General features: G+C 30.5%; 1 protein-coding gene across 1 annotated transcript; it reads right to left on the bottom strand.

Annotated features, from left to right (window-relative positions):
• Positions 1-5,074: 5,074 nt before the first annotated feature.
• LOC113383057 (forkhead box protein D3-like) lies at positions 5,075-9,034 on the bottom strand. Its single transcript, XM_026621308.1, has 2 exons — positions 8,680-9,034; positions 5,075-5,499 (listed from the first exon to the last, which is right to left on the bottom strand). The coding sequence occupies exons 1-2, from the start codon at positions 8,975-8,977 to the stop codon at positions 5,075-5,077; spliced, it is 723 nt and encodes a 240-aa protein (XP_026477093.1). The 5' UTR covers positions 8,978-9,034.
• Between the last annotated feature and the right edge of the window lie 14,765 nt (positions 9,035-23,799).

The raw sequence follows: 23,799 nt of genomic DNA, 5'->3' as shown, positions 1-23,799 counted from the left end.
TCTTATCTCACAGTTAATTTTCCTTTCGATTATGTCATATCATCCGATTCAGTTGTAGGCGGTAGTTCAGGTATAGTGGTGCCTAGTTGGTTTCGAGTTGATGATATTTTCTGCCAAATCTCGTGCAAGCCTAAAAAGAGGTAAACATAGATTTCAATTACATTTATTCGTATGGTTGCAGAACTAATTGTTGGTACCCACTTGCACATATCCTTTAAATCGGTAGTGGTCTCTTGGTGGTTCGTGTATATCTTGGTAAAACATATAGACATACAATACAATGTGTTCTTTGAAAGACATCTGAAATGAAAGTTAGCAGTATGCCAACAATTTTAGTATCTTGATACATCAATTAGTCTGATCAATGTCTCCTATGGGTTGTGGAAGTAGTTCTTGGTACTCATTTGGTAAGCAATTTTCTTGGAAAGACATCTGAAATGACATAAAAAAAAACACAACAAGTGCCCCTAAAAATAGAGGCAAACATACAAACGGGGCCCCGGTAACAAAAATAAAAATTCATATACTTATATCTACCAACCAAGGTCTAATTACTTAATTTAACTTATGAATACGAGAAACCTGTAGGTATCCATATTGAGGTGAACTGAAAGGGTTAAGGTACTCTTGTTTAGAGTGTAAAGATTGCTATTTGGTATGTTTAGCATCTCACTCCCCAATATGAAGGTTTACCTTAGCGCCCTAATTCGACTCAACAAAACCTGCAGTTACCAGTAGAGATTTTAACTAACTATACAATTAAAACAGAATCTACTTACCAACTTATTGATTGTTACCGAGTTATGTGTACAGATCCGAGACGTTGACCGCACTTATGTATAGTGATGCATTAAGCCTAAATTCGAATGTACTAACGATGGGCTAATGATAAAGCTAGAAATGATTAAAAATGTATAGAACGGCGTAATTACGCAGGGGAATGCTTAAAATCGGAAAACTCGATCGGATTTTTCTAGATCGTGTTCTTTTTGCCTGGCACAACAACACAACCATCACTAATGCACTAACTTGTGTCCTCCGTATTGAATTGACCACCTGAGATGACTGATACTGAAAAACGATCGCGACTCCGGACCTCATACGATAGGAGCCTTATAGGCAGGTGGGGATTTAGTTTAGGAGTTTAGAAACTCCTTGAAAATGATGTATGTAGTCTTTATCGCGAATCTGGACCACATACGACAGGAACCATATAGGCGGGCGGCGGCGGATGTAGTTTGCACTAAAGGTTGTGCAACACTTTGGAAACATTGTATGCTGTCGTTACAAAGACGCAATCACTTTTTAAGTATCAGTCCTCAGAGGTAGTCAATCGAGTCGAAAGTGCACAATTAGTGTATAGTGGTGCGTGTGTTGTTCCATGGGCGAAGAACACACAATCCAGAAAAATTGACGGTTCTCCGATTGTATGCGATCCCCTTTGTCATCACGCCGTATCATACACATCTATAATTTCAAGCTTTTTGATCAACCAAAACAATAGTATATCAGAATTTAGACTTAAGACATGACTACAAAATACGGTCATATCTTCGCACCTACGACGAACACAACTAGGTAACATTAAATAAATTAATAAGTATAGATTCTGTTTCATTCGTGTAGTTAGTTACGCACTCTACAGATAATTACCGATTTTTATTAAAAGTCAGATTGGGGCTCCAAGGTAAACCCTGTATATTGGTAAACGCAATGCTAAGATGTACCAAGTAGCAGTCATTGCACCCCAAAAAGGGTACCTTCAACCTTTTTAATCCACCACAATCTCCTAGCAGTCCTGGTGCTTGCCGTCGCGGTGAGAAATTAATTCTGCAACCCTGAATGTGGTAGCCTACTCGTATTTATTCCAGTGCTCTGGTACATCATATAGGTACACATGTTCTCCTGTTCGTTGTTGTAGTATTCAACCTCGTGGTATATTTAGTCGAGGCCCATTAACACTAAAATAAATGTCAATTTTGTTATTTTTTACATAATTTAGGGTTTTGTATCATCTTACCTTTTTTTTTTAACTTCAAACAATACGTCTTCAACATTTCTCCGTTTAGGAGACTTATTGTGCAATCACAAAAAATTTAAATTATTTAATTAAAACATATTCATTGCATTGGAGCAGAAAAATCAGTCAAAATAAAAACAAGTAATTTATTTAGCAAAGTTTTTAGATTTTTAAACTAGTTATTTACATCCATGCGACTAATAAAATAATTCTAAAAAATTAGGCATTGTACATATAATACTAATTAGAAATTAAAGTGTATGGGGTTGCGTTGCTTCTGGGAAAAACATCGCAAGGATCCACACACCGATTGAAAAAAATTAATTTATTAACGAAACGCGAATTACTAGAACCTGCCGTGGGGGGTAGGCGACAGGAACACATTTAAACGCGGATATCGTTTCAAACGATATTAAAATTACGAATAAGTCCTCGCACGAACAAAAAAATTTAAATGTGGACGCAAATAACTCAAAATTATAAAAAATAATTAAAAATTGTAAATGTGATTGAATAAAAAAATTCATGCACAATAAATCCCTAAAGCAATCCGCCACTGCGCAAAACACTGTATGAAATCTGAAACAAAACAAATGTAGTCAATCGTAAATATCTGAAACATAACATTTATATTAAATTTAATATTATTTAATTATAGTTAAATTTAATAATCTAAAGATTGCATTAAATTATTTATGTTAACTCAAAGGCTAAAATTAAATATTTTCACAACAATAAACACTAAGGCGACACTTCAGCACAAATATATTGAATTAGAAAATGTAACGCAAATGGTTTAATATTAAAGAAACGAATTTTTACTTCAATTTATTCACATTCTTATGATTATAATTCAACAGAAAATCAAGTCACATCGAATCAACCAAAACACAAGTCCCATGACACGTATTTGAAACTGAATGCATGAAATGTAACGCAAATGGTTTAATATTAAGAAAAACGAATTTTACTTCAATTTATCACATTCTTATATTAGAATTCAACAGAAAATCAAGTCACATCGAATCAACCAAAACACAAGTCCCATGACACGTATTTGAAACTGAATGCATGAAATGATTACATAAATACATAAATATTTTTTAAAAGACTTACCACTGACCACCGAGTAGTGTCCGCCGAGAGGTCCAAATACAGAATGATTTTAGTTGGAAATTACGCATCTCTTATATTAGGGTCAGAAAGGGACAAAACTATGAATTGTTACCAGATGACACTAACATTCAAAAATTGTTATCTAATTGAATAGTTTCGGGTTCGGAACCATAGAGGGTGCAATACAGAAATTTTATTGTACCTCACAATCAGTCATAATTCAACCTTCGTGGCGAGATGGTCGAAATTATTACTGATTCCGATTCATATATTTGATTTGATTGTGAAGTATTATTTGTATTAAATACGTTTTTGCTTGTATTTGCGTCTTATTGATTTGTGCGTTTTTATATATAGAAGAGAATTATCTAGATCAAGATCAATCCTTAAAATAAATTGCCGTGACAAAAAAAAATCGGAAAAATTTGCCGCCCCCCAAATTGTGCCGCCCTAGGCCCGGGCCTCACGGGCCTATGGGGTAATCCAGCACTGGTTACATGTATTTCAAGATACAACTATTTGAAAGGGATAAAGTGTTCAATATTTTTTATTCATTTTATTTCACATTTGATACATAACATAAATGGGAATACAATATTAGGCAACATCAATGCATTGTATTATTCTATTTAAATTTTAATACAATAGTCTAGTATAGTACGTAATATTAATTCTTTGATATTTTACATTGAAATTATTTTAATAATATTTACATTTTAATATATTTATATTTAATATAAATAAAAGCATTTATAGTTTTTAAATATAGTGGAGAAATAATTCCATACAGCGATGGAATTTATTGGTTAATTTTGATACTATATGACTAGAAATATATAATTTTGCATATATACACTCGAAAAAATATTTCACATTCGTTTTAACTATAATAGACGGATATTTGATACAGGTGATAGAACATATTTATCGAATAATCAGTTAATATATATGAGAAAAATTTATTCAATTTACAATATTCTATCATATCTTTTTAATATACATATTTATATAATATATACATACTAAGTAATATCGTGGCTAGAAATTAATACCAGCAATAAAATAGTACAATTGGTTAATAATATGTAGACAATAAAAATCAATAATTCTATAAGTAATTATATTTATGAGTCTTTATATTTTATATCGTTATTATTAATTTATGAAGATCGATTCTACAACTTTTGGTCGATTGAAGTGATATGATTAGAAATGAGTATAGCAATAGATGTTCATTCTTCAAATTACCTAATTAATATATTTGATATTTTATTCTTTATTAGTCATCATTTTGTTTAAACTTATGAAAAAAGATCAAGAGCAAAATAGATAAATATGGAATATAAATATAATAATCTAAAATTTGAAGATCGAGTATTTGGAAAAAATATGGCTTTCCAATCTAGCTTTCTTGTGGCCATAATTCTAGATTAGTTAACATTTTAGTAGAATTCTTATTGTTATTTATAAAATAAACTTAAATCTGCTTAGTTTTTGTTAAATTATGTTTTTTTAATATTTAAGATTTAAAATATAGAACAAATATTACACAAACAATATATAATAATCAAAAATAAAAACATGGGTTTAAATAATTCTGGGCAAGTTTTTATAATTGGTATGTGTGATTGTTGATACTAACAATTATTTAATTCAACTATTGAATGCTTGAGAAATACAGTAAATATATTCACAAATAGTTTTTATATTTATGACCTTTGAATCCTGGTCCAAAATTTATTTCGTAAATTTTGGATACCTTCTAGTCTATATCATTCGATTATATCACTGTTAAGCCAAACAACTTTCCTCGAGTCGCATTGCAATTTAATCTTGCACAAACAATTTTTTTAACGTTAACTACAATATCGAGAACGTTCTAATCAATATCTTCAACTATCACTCATAAAATCTCTGCATAAACCTTGTCTGTTGATCTCAACTCCACTCTGGATCAGTACCACTCATTGGAGAAAACGCAGAAACGCTCCTCTTACTACTGCTCCTTGTGGATTCTGCTTGAGATCCAATTAGACTTTCGATGCTAAATCCAACTCTTCTTCTTGAATTCAAATAATGAGCGGTATCTCCACTTGGAGCTGGTGTGCCATTGGCATTCAAAGGAACAGGTTTGATTAAAGTGGAACTATAGCAAAGTGGTAAAATTGGTAAATAAGGGGAATATACGGGATGGTATTGTAAAGGTGGAACTGGGTATGGTTCCAGAAAACTGAGGTGAGAAGGACCTATGCAATTTCCACCACCGACTGGAGGACGTTTGTAGCGCTTTCTGCGGCGCAAGAAAGAGCCGTTGTCGAACATGTCTTCGGCGAGAGGGTCTAGGGTCCAATAGTTGCCCTTACCTGATGGTTGAAGAGAAATAGAAAAATTGTATTAAAATGGTACTAAGTTTAAAATAATAAAATAGAGTTTGATAGAATAATTCATTCTAGAGCATATCTGTAATTAGTTTTGCCTGACCTCCTAGAAATATAATTCACGGTTACGATTCCAAAGTTTAAAATAGTTAGAATGAACAGGCAATATAAAAATGAACCGCAATAACTTTAAAACAGTCACAATTTCACCCAAGGTCTAGGTTACATTTAAAAGCTCATCATTTCCAAAAAATGTGAAATATTTTTTTTATTTTTTCCAGGGCAGTTACAGTCAAACCGATCACCCTGTTTTGGCTTGACATTGAGTTCTGGGACACCTTGTTAGAGCAACAAGTGTACAGTACATCATTGATGCAAAATACTACAACTGTAAGTGGCTTTTAATTATTTGTAATGACTTTTAACATAGATCATAAGGTATATATATATATATATATATATATATATATATATATATAGATATATATATATTTGTGTATCTTATAATATGTATATACAAATAGAGTAGAGCGGGGTACAAAAGTTCAATTTGATTTTGAGAAATTATATTGTGTGAACTAAACGAGTTAAATCACAACAAACAACACATGACAAACAAACAACTATCTGACTATGCTCAAACAAACTTCCAGTTAATTCATCATTATAGAAATGTGTATTTATACTATTTTATTGCCATTTTTCAAAAATATGTCACCTGTTCCATGAGCGGGGTAAAATGGGACGGCCAAGGGGCAAACATGTCCAATATCTTAATCTTAATCTTCATTTTGAGGAAATTTTACGAAATAATATATACATTATTTAACTAATGCAAAATACAAGTTTCATGAGTACATTTTTTAAAGAGATAACACTGTATTCAACCTTGATCTGGTATTTCGTCAATCGCTAAAAAAATCGATCAAGGAATCAATAATGTATTCTTGATTTGATTCTACTTTAGGCTCGTATTGATTTAATATTCGGCATTGATCTTTTTATATTATTCTTGTGTATATTGCTGTATCAAAACCCAAATATATATAATCGATACCATCTCCATCTCGCAGTCATCACACGATCCGGCGTTTATTAACATTTAGCACACGGCGTCAAAAATTTAATATAACACTTCCAGCGACCTGCTAATCCTTTGATGATTATTATCAACTGCAAATCAATCGACCAGCCCTTCTCTTTGTGTCCGCGACAATGCCTCAGACAATATTTAGATCATCTAAAGCAATATAAAATGACACCCTATCGTTTAACCTGGGAAGGGCGCGAGATTAGGGCCCAAAATTACATTCGGGGGCTGTTGGAAATGATTGTGTCACAACATATGCGAAGGCGATAAAACTATTTGTATAGACAGATGAATTCCTGCGAACGATGAGCCAGGAAGGATTAAGTTTTATTAACATACGCGGTTTGCATGAACTTTCATGGATGTTGTGAATTTGTTAAAGATTATTTAGATTTATGGCTCAAATATTGTCTAAAATTGCCCATATGTTGAGTTTAATTTTTATGCATTTTTGGATAGGACATATTATTCAAGAAGCTTAAATTTGTGCTTCCTAATAGTATATAGGATAGAGTGGAGCTTAAAGGTCTGCGGGTAAAAAGATCTCAAAATCTTAAAATTTAGTAAAGTTACGATTTTTTAACAACAATATTTAAAAGAAAATTTTACGACGTTGTTGTTGCTGGATAAACGTAAATGTTTAAACATTCATGACAGAAGTAGATATTTTATTTTGTTGTTAGTTCTTTTGGTCGTATTAAATTATAAATGGATAATTTCACATAAAATTTCAAAATCATTATTACAAATATTTGCTATTGCTGAAACAAATTAAAATTAATTAAAATTTAATTACCACAAGATTTCTCATGAATTTTTAATCACTATCCAAATATCTCTCTTAAAATTAATTTACATATAATGATTTACCAATTTCGGTAAAGGTCCGAAATGTTCCATTAAAATTATACCGGAAAACGCCTTCGCAGATTTCATTAGTCACAAGTGGAATTTTGAAGGGCTAGACATGCAGGGTAACCAAAAAAGAGAAGAGGGTAGTAAGGGTAGTACTCCCGTTAATCCTGCGAACTATTTCATGAAATCGTCGACCAAAGTGTTTAATTAAAATACGGCGGAGTCGACAGATCTTTTTTGCTGCGGTGGAAATGGTTTTATTTTCGGTCATTCTGCGGTTCAAAGGTTTTCATTACGATTGAATTGATAATTACGAATTTTATATCGTTTGCAAAAAATCGGTACGAATTTCTGCATTAGAAGATATGCGATGCGATTAATTAATTACAGATCAATTTTGATCAAATAGAAAGATTATTGTGCCATATAAGATACATGAGTGTATAAATCGTTTAGGTAAAATTGAAGTTTTCTAATTAGATGTATCTTTGTGATCATTGTGACTCATCGTGATACCTTATCCAGTAAGCAAAGTTTTCAAATACGTGTTTTTACAGAATAATAATAATTTTATCAAATATATGAGCTGTAGAGTACCTGGCGTATATTGAAATAAACAAAATAATGGGGAATTTTTTAGTTAATTTAAATTTAATACAAGCAAGTAGTCATAAATATTTTTCAAGTGAAAAATAAAAATAGAGTACATAGTGTAAACAATTAAAGACTTATGCTAGCATAAATTAGTCCCTAGTTTGAACCTTGGTCAGCTCGATATCAGACAGCGTTATATCAAATTTCAACTTGAGGTTATAATTTTCAAATATAATCTAAAGTGAAAATCGCATTTTGTGGAGTGCATATGAATAATATAAAATAAAAAAAACACAAAGAGAGGATAACTACTGGCTTGCCTACCAAACAGGCTATAGGTACAATTAAGATGTCAAAACAAATACTGAAAGTACAAAGACTTTATATGGGCTGATTGTAATTCAATTTTTTTTTTTGAAAATAACAATCAAGAAAACAACAATAATATCTTATGAATCTTGAGCTATTATTACATAGAAAGAAAGAATAGTTTGTATAGAAGAAAAAATAATAACATTTTTTAATAGAAATAAAAAATGATTAAAATTTGTTTATAATCAAATATTAATAATGTTCAAATCATTAAATAATTGTGGAAATCTACTATTTCTTACTTCCGCACTGACCTGGATTGCCAGGTTCTCTCGGTACTTTGACGAAACAATCATTCAGGCTGAGATTGTGCCTGATAGAATTCTGCCAAGCTGGAAACTTTTCTCGATAATACGGAAACCTTGACATTATAAATTCACATATGTCACTCAGTGTCAATTTCTTATGAGGTGACTGCAGAATTGCCATCGTTATCAGAGCTATGTATGAATATGGCGGTTTAACAGTAGCAGAAGTTGAATTTGAAGATGTTCCTGAGGCAGGTTCTACATCTGGACCAGATAAGTCTTGATGACTGTCTTCGGGAGACATGGGAAGATCAGATGCTATGTTTGAAGAATTGGATGGTTCTAAGTCTGATCGGAGATCCAGTGGTAGATCCGACGGAAGATCTTCTCGAAGGGGACGCCTAGGAGTAGGACTGTTCCTACCTTCATCTTCGTAATGACTGATACACATCATTTGGAACGTGGAAATTTTATTGAAATATAACAATAGTTTTTGTATTATATGCACTCACTATACATTATTTATTTAAACAAGATATAATATGATTTATTAATATAAAATCACTTTTGAAAATTTTTAAAGTTTAAGTATATAAATTATTGTTTAACCATATATGGTAATGCTTGCAGTGTCAGAATATTTCTGGACTATAAACTCATTAATGCCATGCCACAATGCAATAGTTATTCAACTATGTTTTTATCAAATTTTATCGTTCAACAATCACTTTATCAACGTTTATTTAGTTCTTTAAATATGCACTGTTATTTTTTCAACATTCCCACGTTTAATTATCAATCAATTTTTATACACATACTTCAATCACGAATTCTTTGTACGTTATGACTGTCATAGAATCAGAACTACGTATATAAACATTAGAAATTTCGTTATCAAAAAGTACACAACGCTAAAATTTACACACGAGCCACAAATTTTTAAGCTGTTTATCAGTAAAGTGCAAATGAAGCTTTTGGGACCCGGATTGCTCCTGATGCTATCAGTACGGTTGAGAATTGTTTTGAAACTTACAATAATATTTTGCCTGGTCACCGCAGACTTGTAACATCGGGATGCTGGGCGGTAGACAGGCGGAGCTTTTAAAGCTCCGCCCTGCTATCACGATAAAGCTCGAAAAGCTCGTCGGAAGAAGGGGCTTGATGGGGAGTGGAAATGTTCCAAGTACTGAAATCTGAATGCCTTTACGGATAAGTTTTTTTATTGAAATTTTTGCACCATGTATATTTCTTGTGCGGATTTGAGCGTAAGAATAATATAAAATTGTTTTCGAATGGTTATACAAAAAGTTTCACACTAAAGCTATGCAACAAGATAAATCTTGCTGTTAGAATAAACATACATAAATATATATTTTCACTGTTGTTATGTCCAAATAATGCATATGATATATAATAATGGATACATGACTGAGAAACGTGGTGAAAATTTGTTTGATAGCGAACTAAATTTATTTATTCGCAAATGATTTAAAGTGAATTCATGGATTTTTAAATAATTTTTAGTTATCTACATAATATATTAAATCAATGGATCACAAAATACGTGAAAATTTAGGAACTAAATCTCTTGTGTTAAATTGTCCTGATTTATACATTAGTATCATTTACCTTTGTGAATAACAATTTAATGATTCATATTATTCATGCAAATTGTTTTTAGTATACATAAAGTAATTTAATAATTATTAATATATGTCGTAATTAGTCAGAACAACTTATCATAAAATCACGAAAATAATGTTTACACAAAGTATGATAACATGTAATTTTGGATTTATGTAAATATTTTAAGTGTATCATGCTATTTACAGTGGATTTGTCTAAAATTTGAGTAGTTGCAATGCTAAACTGATAGTGTCTTATTCAAATATACGATGTATAAATATATACTTATATGGGAATATAATAATATAATATTATAAATGAGGATATAAAAAAAAAATATTTAAATTATGTATATAGATACATATACTTATATATTTTCAACATCAAAAAATCCTACTTGAAAAAGCTTTAGTTTGAATGGTTTTTTATAAGATATCTATATATTATTTGATTATTTAGCAGCTAATTCGTAAAAAATTGGCTTATATATAATTCCTTGAATTTTCTATAAATTAACATTTTATTTTGTTTTATTTTTTAATACTTGCGCTACATTTGCGTTTTGATTACCATCATTAAATTAATAATTTTTTATAATAAATTCTTTAAAACAAATACATTAATATTGTAAAAAATTCAAACTTTAAAATGTGGTTTCCCAAACTTCTACTTAGTTCTACTAAAAGTACTACTACTGAAAAACCATGTGTATTCGGTGTGAGATCAATCTCAAGTTATTAGTAAAAAATAATGAAGCTGTAAGAATTTCCAAATGAAGCAAGACTACAAAAAAAAAGACAAATGTAGTAGAAAGACTACCAAGAAGTATCTGGAAACTTGAATGTCATTTTAGACAAGAAATTGTGACAAACAGAGAAGCAAAAATTTAGGGAATTGAAAACCAAAGCACAAGTCATAGAAGCATAGAAGAAAAAAGCAAAAATATGAACTGTGACCAACAGGAGAATAATAAGTAAAAAATAGAGGCTTTCCATACAACATAAGTAAATTAACGTAGTCTCCTATCATTTTATCTTTATATACAGACACGCGGTGCAAATTTATGAAAATATTTTCAAACAGAGCGCCTTCATCTCTCCTTTTTCTCGGTTATCTCTTCACGCGCAAAAGCTCGGTTTTTTTCCACCCGGAAGCTTTCGCTCTCCCCTCTCACGTCTCGGTCGAGCTTCGTCACGCCTTGCCAACTACCCCTTCCGAGCTTATCGCTATTGGCAAGGGCGTTGCTTCATCCCCTTGTGTAAATAATATTACAGCTAAGTATACCGAGAACTTTATGAGTGAACTAAAATTTTATCATATCAAAATACGTGGAAAGGTTTTGTCTACGTATATGTAAAGGAATAAATGTAAGATAATGTAAAGTGTTAGGGTATGTGTAGGTATTGATTTGTTTTTAAGAAAACGAAGAAATGCGAAGCTTGCTGGATATTATTGTTGTTTTCTTTATAACGTCAGAGTTGTGATACACGATAGAAATGCTGTGTAAGTTGTTGCTCGTAATTGGAAAAAAATATAATAAAAACATGACTGAAACGATTTTATTCGCAAGAATTGATGGTACAAAATGAACTTTTTATGCTCCACCGAGTACTCCAAGTTATCGAGTAATATGCTATTAGTGCAATATTTGTTTGAAGTTATCATTAAATAATACATTAATTTTTTGATTCAAAATGATTAGTGTTTTGACAGGTTAGAACAATTATTGTCTTTGGATATATATTTTGAGTATAGGGAAGACTGTGTACGGTTGTGTCACTTTTTTTGATCAGCAATATTTTTGTTAATTTACCAGTTAGCTAGGAGAAAAATACATTGTCTACGAGGAAATACTGTTCTTAAATACGATGGATTTAAGTACTTAAATAATATCAAATTATTATATTAGAAATAGATTATTAAATTAGAATTATATTGGTATTTTTATTTTATATTAGATCACGGATTATTAAATGTTTAACTGAAGCTTGACGTAGTTTTATGTAAAGATATATGCCAAGAACGTTAAATTCCACAATATCAATACAGACTTTTCCCGACGCAGATATTTCTCGATACGATTGAAAACCAGAATGAAATCACGAAATATGACATATCATGAAAACTGACTGTGTAGAAATCATTAAATTAAAATAGTTCAACGACAATAAGACAAAAAAACTACCCCAATTCGATCTATATCAGTTTCCGTGTGTTATTTGCGTTGCGTTGATGATCACTTTATTTATTGCTGCGCAGAACTGCTGTTTTGATTTTTATTTTGCAGTATTTTTTTTTATCCTCGATATAGTAGCAGTTCTGCTCAATATTGGATTCGTTCGCAAAATGCACGTCGATTCGATTTATTTTCATTTATCGGCGACGCGAAATAATATTCGGGCGGTGTATTTTGTAGAAGCTGGAATACATGAAAGAGAATGCAGCGGGACTATGAATTGATATTGATTTTAAAAGCCGTTTTGAGAACGTCGAAACTTCTGTCAAATAAACGATTTAAAAAAAATGTTTAAAATATATTATTTATATTATATCATATATAATTACCTTTAAAATTCAAACAAAGACAGGCTGCTTATAATCGTGCGTTTTTATAATAAAAAGCATTTTTGAAATAAATAGTTGTTTATTTTATCTAAACAGTTGAAATCCAGTTATTATTGATTAGGTTGATTAATTACACGTATCGAAAAGTTTATGCAACTTGCCTTAAGGCAAAGTGCCACTTGCATTTAGTTCACGATGTATGTTTCTCCCCATACATAAAATATACAAATCCATTTATTATATCACTTGAATCATTGAGAGGAAAGAATATCCAAACTTCCTGACTATACTTAACTCAATATAAGTACCGCTTAATATATAATATTCAACCCTGTACTTGGACATCTGGTATCATCTATTGTTTTTATTTTTTCGTACCAGACTCGAAAAATGGAAATTTATATTTAATAGATCTGAACAACTTGCTGTAACATGATAAATGTAGTAATATCATCAAATTGATTGTAATTTTTATAATATAACCGATACGATGTATGGATTTTCAGAATATTTATTGAACAGATTTATATACATATATGTATTACTATAAAAATTATAGTAAACTATTCAATTAGATTTTTTTCAAGTGAATCTGTTCTGAAACCGCATAACTTTTCTGTCTACATCTCAAATCATGTCCGAGAATTTATCTGGAATTGCTCAGGACAATACCTATCAGAGAAGTAGCCAATTCTAGTTGATCGAAAATTTTCCTCTAAGGGCTTCTCAAAATAAACCTCTAAATTATTATTATAATGGTATATTATAGTAGTAAACAAAAGTATAAAAAACTATTGTTTACTATTAATTTTTTTTACCATCAGCATTTTGTTCAATTATTGTTTGCAATACCTGTTTGATAATTTCTATACAAAAATATTTGAATTATGGTTGAAATTTTATAAGTTTTATAAATTAAATTGGTGCTTTTATACTACAAAACAATAAAAAACAAAAATTGGTGTAATAAACGAATTACTGATGTACGTTCCGATATTCAAATATTTTTTTACCTTCACATATAAATCCAAGTTCTGAAAATAAATTTCATCTTGTCATATCAACAATTTTCACAACAAATACTAACCATAAGTATCCATAATAAATTAGTCAATAATTATACATTCGTTTCAAATTAAAATAAAATTTGGAATTAACTCCTATGTTGGGAGCTCTTGGAGTGGTTCTGCAATGGTCAGTAGTTCAGTTAATCAGCCAAGCCAAAAGGAAAAAAGCACATAAAGATAGAAATAGAATAGAATTGCTATCTAGCAGAAAATCTCACCAAACAATAAGTCAGAAAATAGTAAAGTTACATATAAATTAAAGTTGTGAATTGTTGAAAATGAAAGAATTGGTGAAATATGTTTTAATAAGAAAGGATAAGAAATAACGGTAAAAAGTGATGCTGAGTATAAATAATATTCTTAATTATGAGATCAGAATTAGTCAGTTGTACTGGCTAACGATACATATCTTTGTATATAAGAATATACAAGTATATCTATTTCAACGTTGCTAAGGAGAAGACACTTATTGCTTATTCTAATATTATTATTGCTAAATTGCATAATATATATGTTTGCATTAATTAGATCTAACAATTAAAATTTATAAACCTTAACGACAAATCTGTATGTTCGTGGCAATAATGTATTAATTTCTGGTAATATATTTATATATATATATATATATGTGTGTGTATGTGTGTGTGTGAATTGTTATTTCGGCCAACAACATCTTGACAAAAGTTAATTTTTCGAATTTTGTCATTCTACACGAGACGACTAGACGTCACAAAAAATACTGGCGTTTTTGCAGTTGTTTTTCTCCTGTCGATAAATAAACCTTAATTTTAAGACGAAATTCTTACTTCGGCAAGATTCATTCAACCCTCCACGAGACCGCAGTTGCCGTGGAAACTGGTGAAAATCAACATGGCTGCGCGTCGGGGTGTGTCAGAGCTTTTCCACGATTATCTCATCCCTTCCACCGCGAGGGAAATACGGTGGAGAGTGAAAAAACTCCTTGTTGTCAGTGGAAAAACAACGGAAAACTTGGCAGAAAGATTTATCTTGTTATAAAGTCTGCGGCTACTCGACAGCAGATAGACAACTTTTTGCTATTCATATTCATATTGTTCCTTTTTGAATGTAATGTCTTGTACTCTTTTGTCTTTTCTTGAGTGTGATTAAATGGAATGAACAACTACGATAAAATTCAGTGATGTCTAATTATAGATTTTAACAATTCGAGAAAAGAGAAAATTCTAGAAAATAGTTATAAATATAACTCTTGTAATTTATTGTAATGATCAGAAAATCCCACGCTAAGGTGCACATTTAGACATAGCCGTGGCTTGGTGATGGAAGTCAGAGCTTATTCTCGTCTCGGACAGTTTGGTATCAAGCAGTAGCGATAGTAGTTGTCACTAGATAATAGAGATCTGAGTATTATTTCAAGCAAAAATAGCAACAAAAGTCTCACTACAAAAAACTGATTAAAGTGTGTAATAAACGTTGTTTAATAGATATATGATACATTATTACATAGTTTACAGAGTAGCTTCAAAAACATTTAAAAATACAATTATAATAAATTCATAATATAATTCCATATTAAATTAAAAATTATTCGAAGAACAAAAATGTATATTATATACATTGACATAGTCAGATAGTTGTTTGTTTGATATGTATTATTTGTTGTGATATAATTAGTTTGGTTAAATTGAATCTTCATGCCTCGCCTTACCCTTCAAAAATGTGATATTCAAACATAAATGATTGAATGACTGATCAATGATATTGTTGATTAAATTAGAAGAAATTAAGTACAAATAACTATAATTAAATATTTCTTAACTCTCATGATATCTCTCTAAAATTTCAGAATAATTTTAGGGGAAATATCTGACAATAAAACTGACTTTTCTAATCCACAATAATTAATGGTAGGCTTTTCAAACCATTTGCGGTTTATTAAATTCTCTCTCCTGCCTTTTCAGAATTTATTCGCGGATTATATTTATGATATCGACAGGAAAAGAAGGGGTTGTTTTCTGGAAATATTTGTATGAATTTGCGAGGGTTGCGGATTGTGGAAAACGAATGCAAATTGTAATAAAGCCGAAATATACCATAAATGGGGTAATTTATGATTATTTAGGCTTATACGAGTATTATATTTAAAGGCAAATGTTTGACGTTGGAATAATTTATTTACTCTCCTTATGGTGAGGTTTATTTGGATTTGGTGAAATTCTGATGATTTCAGCTTTGTAATAATATTTTGCACGTGATATAATTTATGAACGCTTTACGACAAATTAATGTTCAAACTTAAATTTTCTATAATTTGTTTAAAATTTTTTATTTGGAATTCAATAATTATTATTCAAGCTTTGAGGCTTCTAACAATTGAAATTAAGTGCATATGCACTTTTATCTTAATTGTATTATTTTTATTTTATTGAGAACAGACAATTATTAGTTTTCCCTATTTAATTTGATTTGAATGCGCCTTTTATAATTTTTAATCTGCAAAGCATTTCAATTTCATACCAAACCCTTCAGCCAGTATTTGATGTGAGATGATAGTTTGTAGGATTAGCAATTCAGTATACAGTGACACAACCCCCAATTTAATAGAAATTTAGTCAGTTTAATCCTCAAAAAACCAATAAAAGGGTGAACACAAAACTTGTTTAAAATATATTGTCATTTGTCAATATTTGATACGTAATCTAATACTGATATAGTATATCAGTAATTAAAATTTATTTATACATATTCAAACATATAGTTTAGCAAATTTTTGTGTCAAACTATTCAGAATGATCGTCAGAAAAATATTAAATAATTTACAAATAAAAAATTTGCAAATTGGATTTTTTTTCCAAAATTATTAACTTTTTCTTTGGAAGTTAACAAGTTCGAATGCAATCGTATTCGAACGATTCGAGGCCTATTACCCAAAAAATTAGTAGAATATATATACATCTATATATATATATATATATATATATATATATATATATAAAATAATATAAATATAAAAATAGTAAATAAAATAGTAATAAAATTAGTAGAATATATATATACATCTATATATATACATCTATATATATATATATGTATATATATATATATATATATGTATATAATATTGGCAAATATAGTAAATATAAACTAACATTAAAAATTAATTTGTTTCAAAAATGCAGTACAACGAGTATTAAATACATTTCATCATTTCTAACGAAAATTTTTAAATGTTCATCTCTTTTAAATATAAATTTTTGCACTTTTTTATATGAAATGTTTAGAATTGTAAAAGAAATTATATAATTTCTGAAATATTCCACCAGATCCCCGTCTATTTCGAATAACAAACTACAGGTACCAGGTATTTTAACATGCATTCTGTTATACAAATATACAAAGATTTGAGTAATTTATGTCTCATACTCTTGGCATTGTGAGATTAGTGTTTAAAAATAAAGACTTAAATTAGAATACAGTAATCAACTAATTTTCTGACGCAATAACAAGATAATATAAGAAGCTTGGCAAGGTTTAGCCTTGTCTTGACATTTTTAACAAAATTATTTATTTAGCAGAAATAAACAAGGTGTTAGAGTTATCAAGCTTGATTTGATTTCATAAGCGTCACATATTCGGTGTATGCTTAATTTTAAGAATTTACTGCCGTGTGTTTGCATTCTTGATAAAATTGTATTATATAAATGACAATGTATATTTAAATGCTCAATAAAATGATTATGAATGTATTCTTATGAATTAAATTGTGAAATTATTTTATAAATAGATAACAAAAATTTGATTCGATCGCGTAGGTGGAAAATATTTACTCGTTTCGAGGCTTATATATTATTCAAGGAATTTTTTCTGAGTCAAGATTGCAACTTAAAATATATTTGGATAAATTCATTCAGAATTTAGCGGACATTTTTAGCTGTTATGTTATTATCACATTTTAGTTATTAAAATTTCTGTTTACACTATAATATTGCTTTCATGTAACAAACAAATTAGCTCTATAAAAGTTTAAAGCTTTGAAAATTTAGATAATAAAAAGGTTTTTGCTTAACTTTAACAATTCACGACATTAACAATTTCATAACATTCCGAAAAGCTCTCGTCCAGAATGGAGCTTTGAAGCTTTGCATACACGGACTTATTGGAAAATACTCTTAACGCCTGCGGTCGTGTGATTTGTCGCACGTGCAATTCGTCATTAATCCCCGTATGAATTGTTTACCGAACGGCCTTGACATGTTTTGAAATCATTCAAAATTCTACTAGGAGCAGGGTTGAATTATTATTGAACTAGTAGTACATGACATCGTGCCTTAAGCAAATTGCTGGAACTTTCCGTAGAATTAAATTTATAATTCGGATTATAAAAAAAATTGAAAATAAAAAAAAATGATTTTTATCGTCAACACAAGAAGAAAGATTTTTGAATTATTCGAATTGGATGCTTAGTACGGCCATTTTTTGTATATTTAGCTTTGTATCTCCGAAACGACTAGACTTGCTTCTGCCAAAAACTGATGACCACTTCTCCCCATCCTTACGAATTTAATGTTTTTTAAATCACCAACATTCTATGCTTCGTTCTCTCAACAACTCGATTTTTATTTTCTACACCGCTGAAAAACGTGAATAAAAATTTGAATCCATACATACGCACACACATATACATACATCAATTTTTTCTGAAGTATGTCAAATTGTTTAGAAACCTTTGAAACATTTGATTTGTATTGATGGGGAGACATGCTGATTAATTTTTGGTAAAGGCAATCCGATTAGAATGATTCAAAATTCATTTTTGCTTCGATACATCGTTCTATTTCCCGATTTCATCCCTGTAATCTCTGTTGAAATCCGCGATGCACTCGAAATTCGATTCGGGGCTTGTGTGTCGAAAAGATTTAAGCCCTCAATCTCGCTGACACAAATAACGTTTTCGAATCGTATAGTATAGTTTGTTTACATGGAAAGTGTCGTAGCGAGCACTAATAACTTCCGTTCCTGTGAATTCACCTGGGGCGATGTTTTATTCGTTTGATGATGATGATGTCGGCAAATATTTCAATTGTGAGTGCAGTATGAGAAAATAATGGAAATCTGATGGCTCTGATTTTCAAAGACCGCTCCAATTCTGATCAAAATTGTGGGACTGGTCGAAAATAGTCATAAAATAATTAGTAGAAAAGTTAATATTATATTTCAATATATCACATCTAATATTAACACTTTTCGGTTGTATGTCTGCTCCAAGCCACCACGACAAGTTACAATTTGAATCGCATTTTTACAGCAGGTAATATAAAATATAACTTTTATACAAAAACGACAATAGATAAGTGTATTGAATAGAAATATATCTTAACACAAAACAATTGTTCAATCTTGTTTATACATCCACAACATGCATTTTTTGCTCTTTCGGAAAATAATACCGAGTGCTACGTCTTGAGTCAAAATTAATTTGACTCAAATTGCTCCTAGCATTTCTTAATTGTTTTGATTGTTTTCCAATAAATAAAACATATATTTTATTTTTATGTAATTTTATATAAAGTGTAGATCATGGTTCTCAAAATGTCAAAAAAAAAAATTAAAATTTTCTTGGGGGTTGGGCGCAGATTTCTTCAGCTATGTGCACTGCAGATACTATTTTTTATAGATCTGTCAATTCATTAGTATTAAATCTACTTTAACTAAATAATTCGAATTTTCTGAAAAGACTATGATAAAAATCATATGAACTATGAACCAAAGGTAGGATAGGTATAACAAATTTTGCTATAGAAATTTCCTTAATGCTCACATTGAACTCTCGAGAAAGCACTTTAAATTTCGCATTTGAATGTGCACTGATGAATATTTCACGATTCGGGAATGGCAGTGACATGTTTGTTTCAATTCCTCGTCTCGTCACAACGAACGAACATTATGGTTCATGTGAACCGAACAGGTGAATTCAGTCGCTCGGGCTGACAAGGGGTGAAAATTTGTTTTCCTCATTTATTTATTTAACAACACAAAATTGTTGTGAATTTTAAAATAATTTTAAATTACTTAGCTTTAATTCAAATGACTGGGGCAAGGGTTCAAAACTGGTTTTAATTTACTTTAATTCGATGTGTAAATAATGCATAAGGGATCAATTTGTTTACAGAATAATAAGCTTAATGATATATATATATATCATTGAAATATATATATATATATACATATACATATACATATATATATATATATATATATATATATATATATATATATCTTAAAATTTGTATCCCTTGAACATATTATTTGATTACAAAGCACGTGAGTTCAGAATGCACTACTTAGAGTAGAGTTCATTTTGATCTCACGTGCTTTCATAAAAAATGCCCAAATTTTGTTTAAAATAATATTGATTCTAATATATTTCTTTATGATGGTTCACCACATCAGTTCATAGAACTTTTAAGTGTCGATTGCTGCTTAAAAATAAAAATGAACAATATTCAATTTTTACCCCTTTCATCATATATAAAGACATATGAATATAGTAACATTCTTAATTTTCTTATCTAAAAACAATTTCTTAAATAAAATTATAGATTTCTATTTTTATTATGGAAGTTATGTAATTTTTCAATTTCGTACTTTTAGCAGAAAAGATCTAGTAAATAGAAGATTTATTGAAGCCATTACAACACCATAGTTCCAATTCGCCTACGACATTGTATGTCCTAATGGCCCATCGTCAAGGGAATAAATCAAGAAACTACCAGGAATAGTTATAAATAGCCTTCATAAAACATTTTATTTCCTGTAATGCACATCGTTAAATGTTCTTAACGGCTTTTCTGGTCAGCGGAACTATACGTGAAAACATGAAAAATTATGGTATTCTGAAGAATTTCTGTCGGAAATTGTTCGAGTTAAATAATGGAATGAAAAATTCATATATATATATATATATATATATATATATATTATAATGTTATTGTCACAAATTTAACAGCACCCGTCAGTTTAAAAAATAATAGTTTTAATATATAATTGCAGATATTTTGAGAATGAGGAACGTCTCCTTCTTTGGCAATTTTAATATTAGTATGAGTTATAGGTGTGTATGGTGTAATATCTCTGCGAGTTATCCGAAAAATGAGGAACAAATTTACACGCAATCCTCGATCATGTGTGATGACACTGAGTAGTCCCTTTATTAACTTGACATTCCATCGAAATCGATAGCTTTTCCATCAAATATTTATACATCGGACGAGTGTTATACAACAGGACAATAGATCCTGGGAAGTTGAGGAATCCGCGAGAACACGTGTCTCTTGAGCAATGATACAAGTCCTGATAAATAAGCTTAAGGGTGGGCCCAAATGGAAAAATATATTTATATACATATGTCTGGATTAGAGATTTTTTAACAGCAACCAGAAATTAATAGTCCTATGAACTTGCTTGCTATGACTTAACAATCTGATGAATTGCATTCCAAGAGTTGACATATCTCTTTTTGATGAAATGATTATCAGAATAAATTATGGCTTTTTATTGGATGCAGCAAGCCTGGTAAGTCCTATTTACGCTAACATAATTTTATTTTTATTTGTATTTGAAAATTGGTGCCACCTTATGGTGCCACTATTGTTTGATATCAAGCTTTCCGGTGCGGGTATCGAACCTGGAACATAGGATTTGAAACCTGGGTTAGAAAAATGGTTCAGAGAGATAGTTTCATGCAAGTTTAAGAATATTTTTAAAAAGAAAAGGAAATAAAATTTTAAACCTTTTATTTTTGTTTAGTACTTAAATCTCGGCTTAACAATAGCGGAATAGGTGGTGAGATGTAAGTGTTTGGACTGACTAACAATTGCTATAAGTAAAGTAAGTTCTTCTTTGAAGGGTAGATGGAAATTTGGGTAAAAGCTAGTCTGGATATTGATGAGATATGTCTTTAGACTGATGGACCAATTTTGCCGCATAACAAATGTTATTGCAAGTCTATGTTATGAAGAACTTTCCATACAAATTCGTTTTAAATTTTGACAAAAGCCATGAGGTTGCTGTGCTGCCAGGGGTTTTTCTCAGGTTATCAGATAGAAATCCTAACCCAGAAACTGCACAAATGTCAAAAAAACGATCTTAGATAACAGAGTCTTTCTAACCCAGCCTCATAACATACGAGTGACGTTGCAGTTTATGTGCAAAACGCCTTAATGCACAGCAAATACATGACATTTTGACATTATTCAGTATGATTCAGTAGCATAATGTATGGAAGTTGGAGCGTAACATGGCCTTGCCATAACATTGGTCTTTTATGCAGCATAATTGGCCCATGACTGTCAGTTGATATGGTAAGTGTTTATTCGTCGTATTAATTGCAATATACGAAGACCTTCAGTAATTGTTTTGACATTGTGTAGCTCATTGCTTGAATGGATGGCAACCCAGTATTTGTTCAATCCAGTTATGGAAATTTGACATCAAGCTGTTTTATTTCGGGTTTTGGCCGTAGCGTTAATCGAACTATCGAACTCAGGACCAGTTTGTGCTACTCTGCGTCCGAACTGATTACGCCAGGTCCAACAATGGACATATCAATTTCGTCATTACAGGATCATTTACCCATCTGGCCCTAGCCTATGAATTTTATGCGTATTTTCGTCGTGTTGTTCATAGTTCGCAGGGACAGGAGGAACATCACCGCTACGAGACCCGATCGACGCTTCAGAAGTAGCGGCACGTGTTAGGGCTTCTAATTAAAAGCATCCCGTGAACGCGCGTGCCGGTTATATCTATATGCGAATTCGATCAACAGAGCCATATTGGAATAGTTTTAAGGAAAGAAAAGTTATTAGGATTCAAATGACCGAGATAAATGATGCAATAATTATTTTGGCATTGTGACTAATAAACTGTACTCGAAGTATTTGTTGACATTTTATGAACTATATTTACCAGAGGCGATTTTCACTTGAGATTGTTTAATGTATAACCTCACTTGGAAATTTGACATCAAAGCTGCCTGATGTCGGACTTGATCGAGGCTGGGATCGAGCCAACTAACCCAGGACTAGTTTGTACTAGCCCATGTTCGACCACCGCTTGGCCCTCTATATTTAGATAAACATATCAGGCAATGAAACTTTGTATGAAAACGTTAATACTCAAAATTATGCCAATAAAATTGTTATTATTATAATTATTGTTAATATTATTTGACTACAAGAAGAACTATTCTCATTGTTCTACGAGCTTTTGTGATGTATGTAATTTCTTCTATATGTTTTTTTGTTATAGGCAGTGCTGGATTTACAGTAGGGACAGTCGGGGCTACTGCCCAGGGCGGCAAATTTTCGGGGGCGGCAAAATTTGGATAGTGAGAAGAAAATTATAATTAACTCACTTTTTTAATAACATTTTTAATTTCAAGAAATATAATTAACAAAACATTATGCAAATGCAATGCAAAATTTGGCAATTTGGCTAATATAAAGATTCGTAAGTGAGTTGAAACTTTAAGAAAAATATGTTCTTCAGATCTCGAGACCTCTTAAGATGACGAATTTGTGCACTTCCAAGCTCATAGCGCCGAAAAAAATTAATTATGTGTCTTACGGCAAGTTACTGAAACTTTCCGTACTGAAAATTACATTTTATAAAAAGCTTTAAAATTTTTTGAAAAATGATAAAAATTGAATTCAAAGAAAATTTTTTTTATATGTCGAAATTTTTTGAAAATTATTAAGTTTCATCTATTAAACTTATTAAAATTAAATTTTATTTGAATAATTCGATTTCTATTGATAGCGAGACGTGCTGATTAGTTATTGGCCAAGACAGGTCCAACTGTTTCGGAAATACTGGCCAAAATGCCAAAAAT

The sequence above is a fragment of the Ctenocephalides felis genome, unplaced genomic scaffold (assembly GCF_003426905.1).
Source record: "Ctenocephalides felis isolate EL2017-DRISC unplaced genomic scaffold, ASM342690v1 CF-g0.4_SCAFFOLD_03570, whole genome shotgun sequence".
Lineage (NCBI taxonomy): Eukaryota > Metazoa > Arthropoda > Insecta > Siphonaptera > Pulicidae > Ctenocephalides > Ctenocephalides felis.
This window is presented reverse-complemented; position numbering and strand designations above follow the sequence as displayed.

Excerpts from the sequence above, each read along its gene's own strand:
- LOC113383057 (XM_026621308.1), bottom strand. The coding sequence starts at position 8,977 with ATGTCTCCCGAAGACAGTCATCAAGACTTATCTGGTCCAGATGTAGAA. Across the intron at positions 5,500-8,679 it reads GAGAGAACCTGGCAATCCAG|GTAAGGGCAACTATTGGACC; the intron begins GTCAGTGCGGAA and ends TTCAACCATCAG.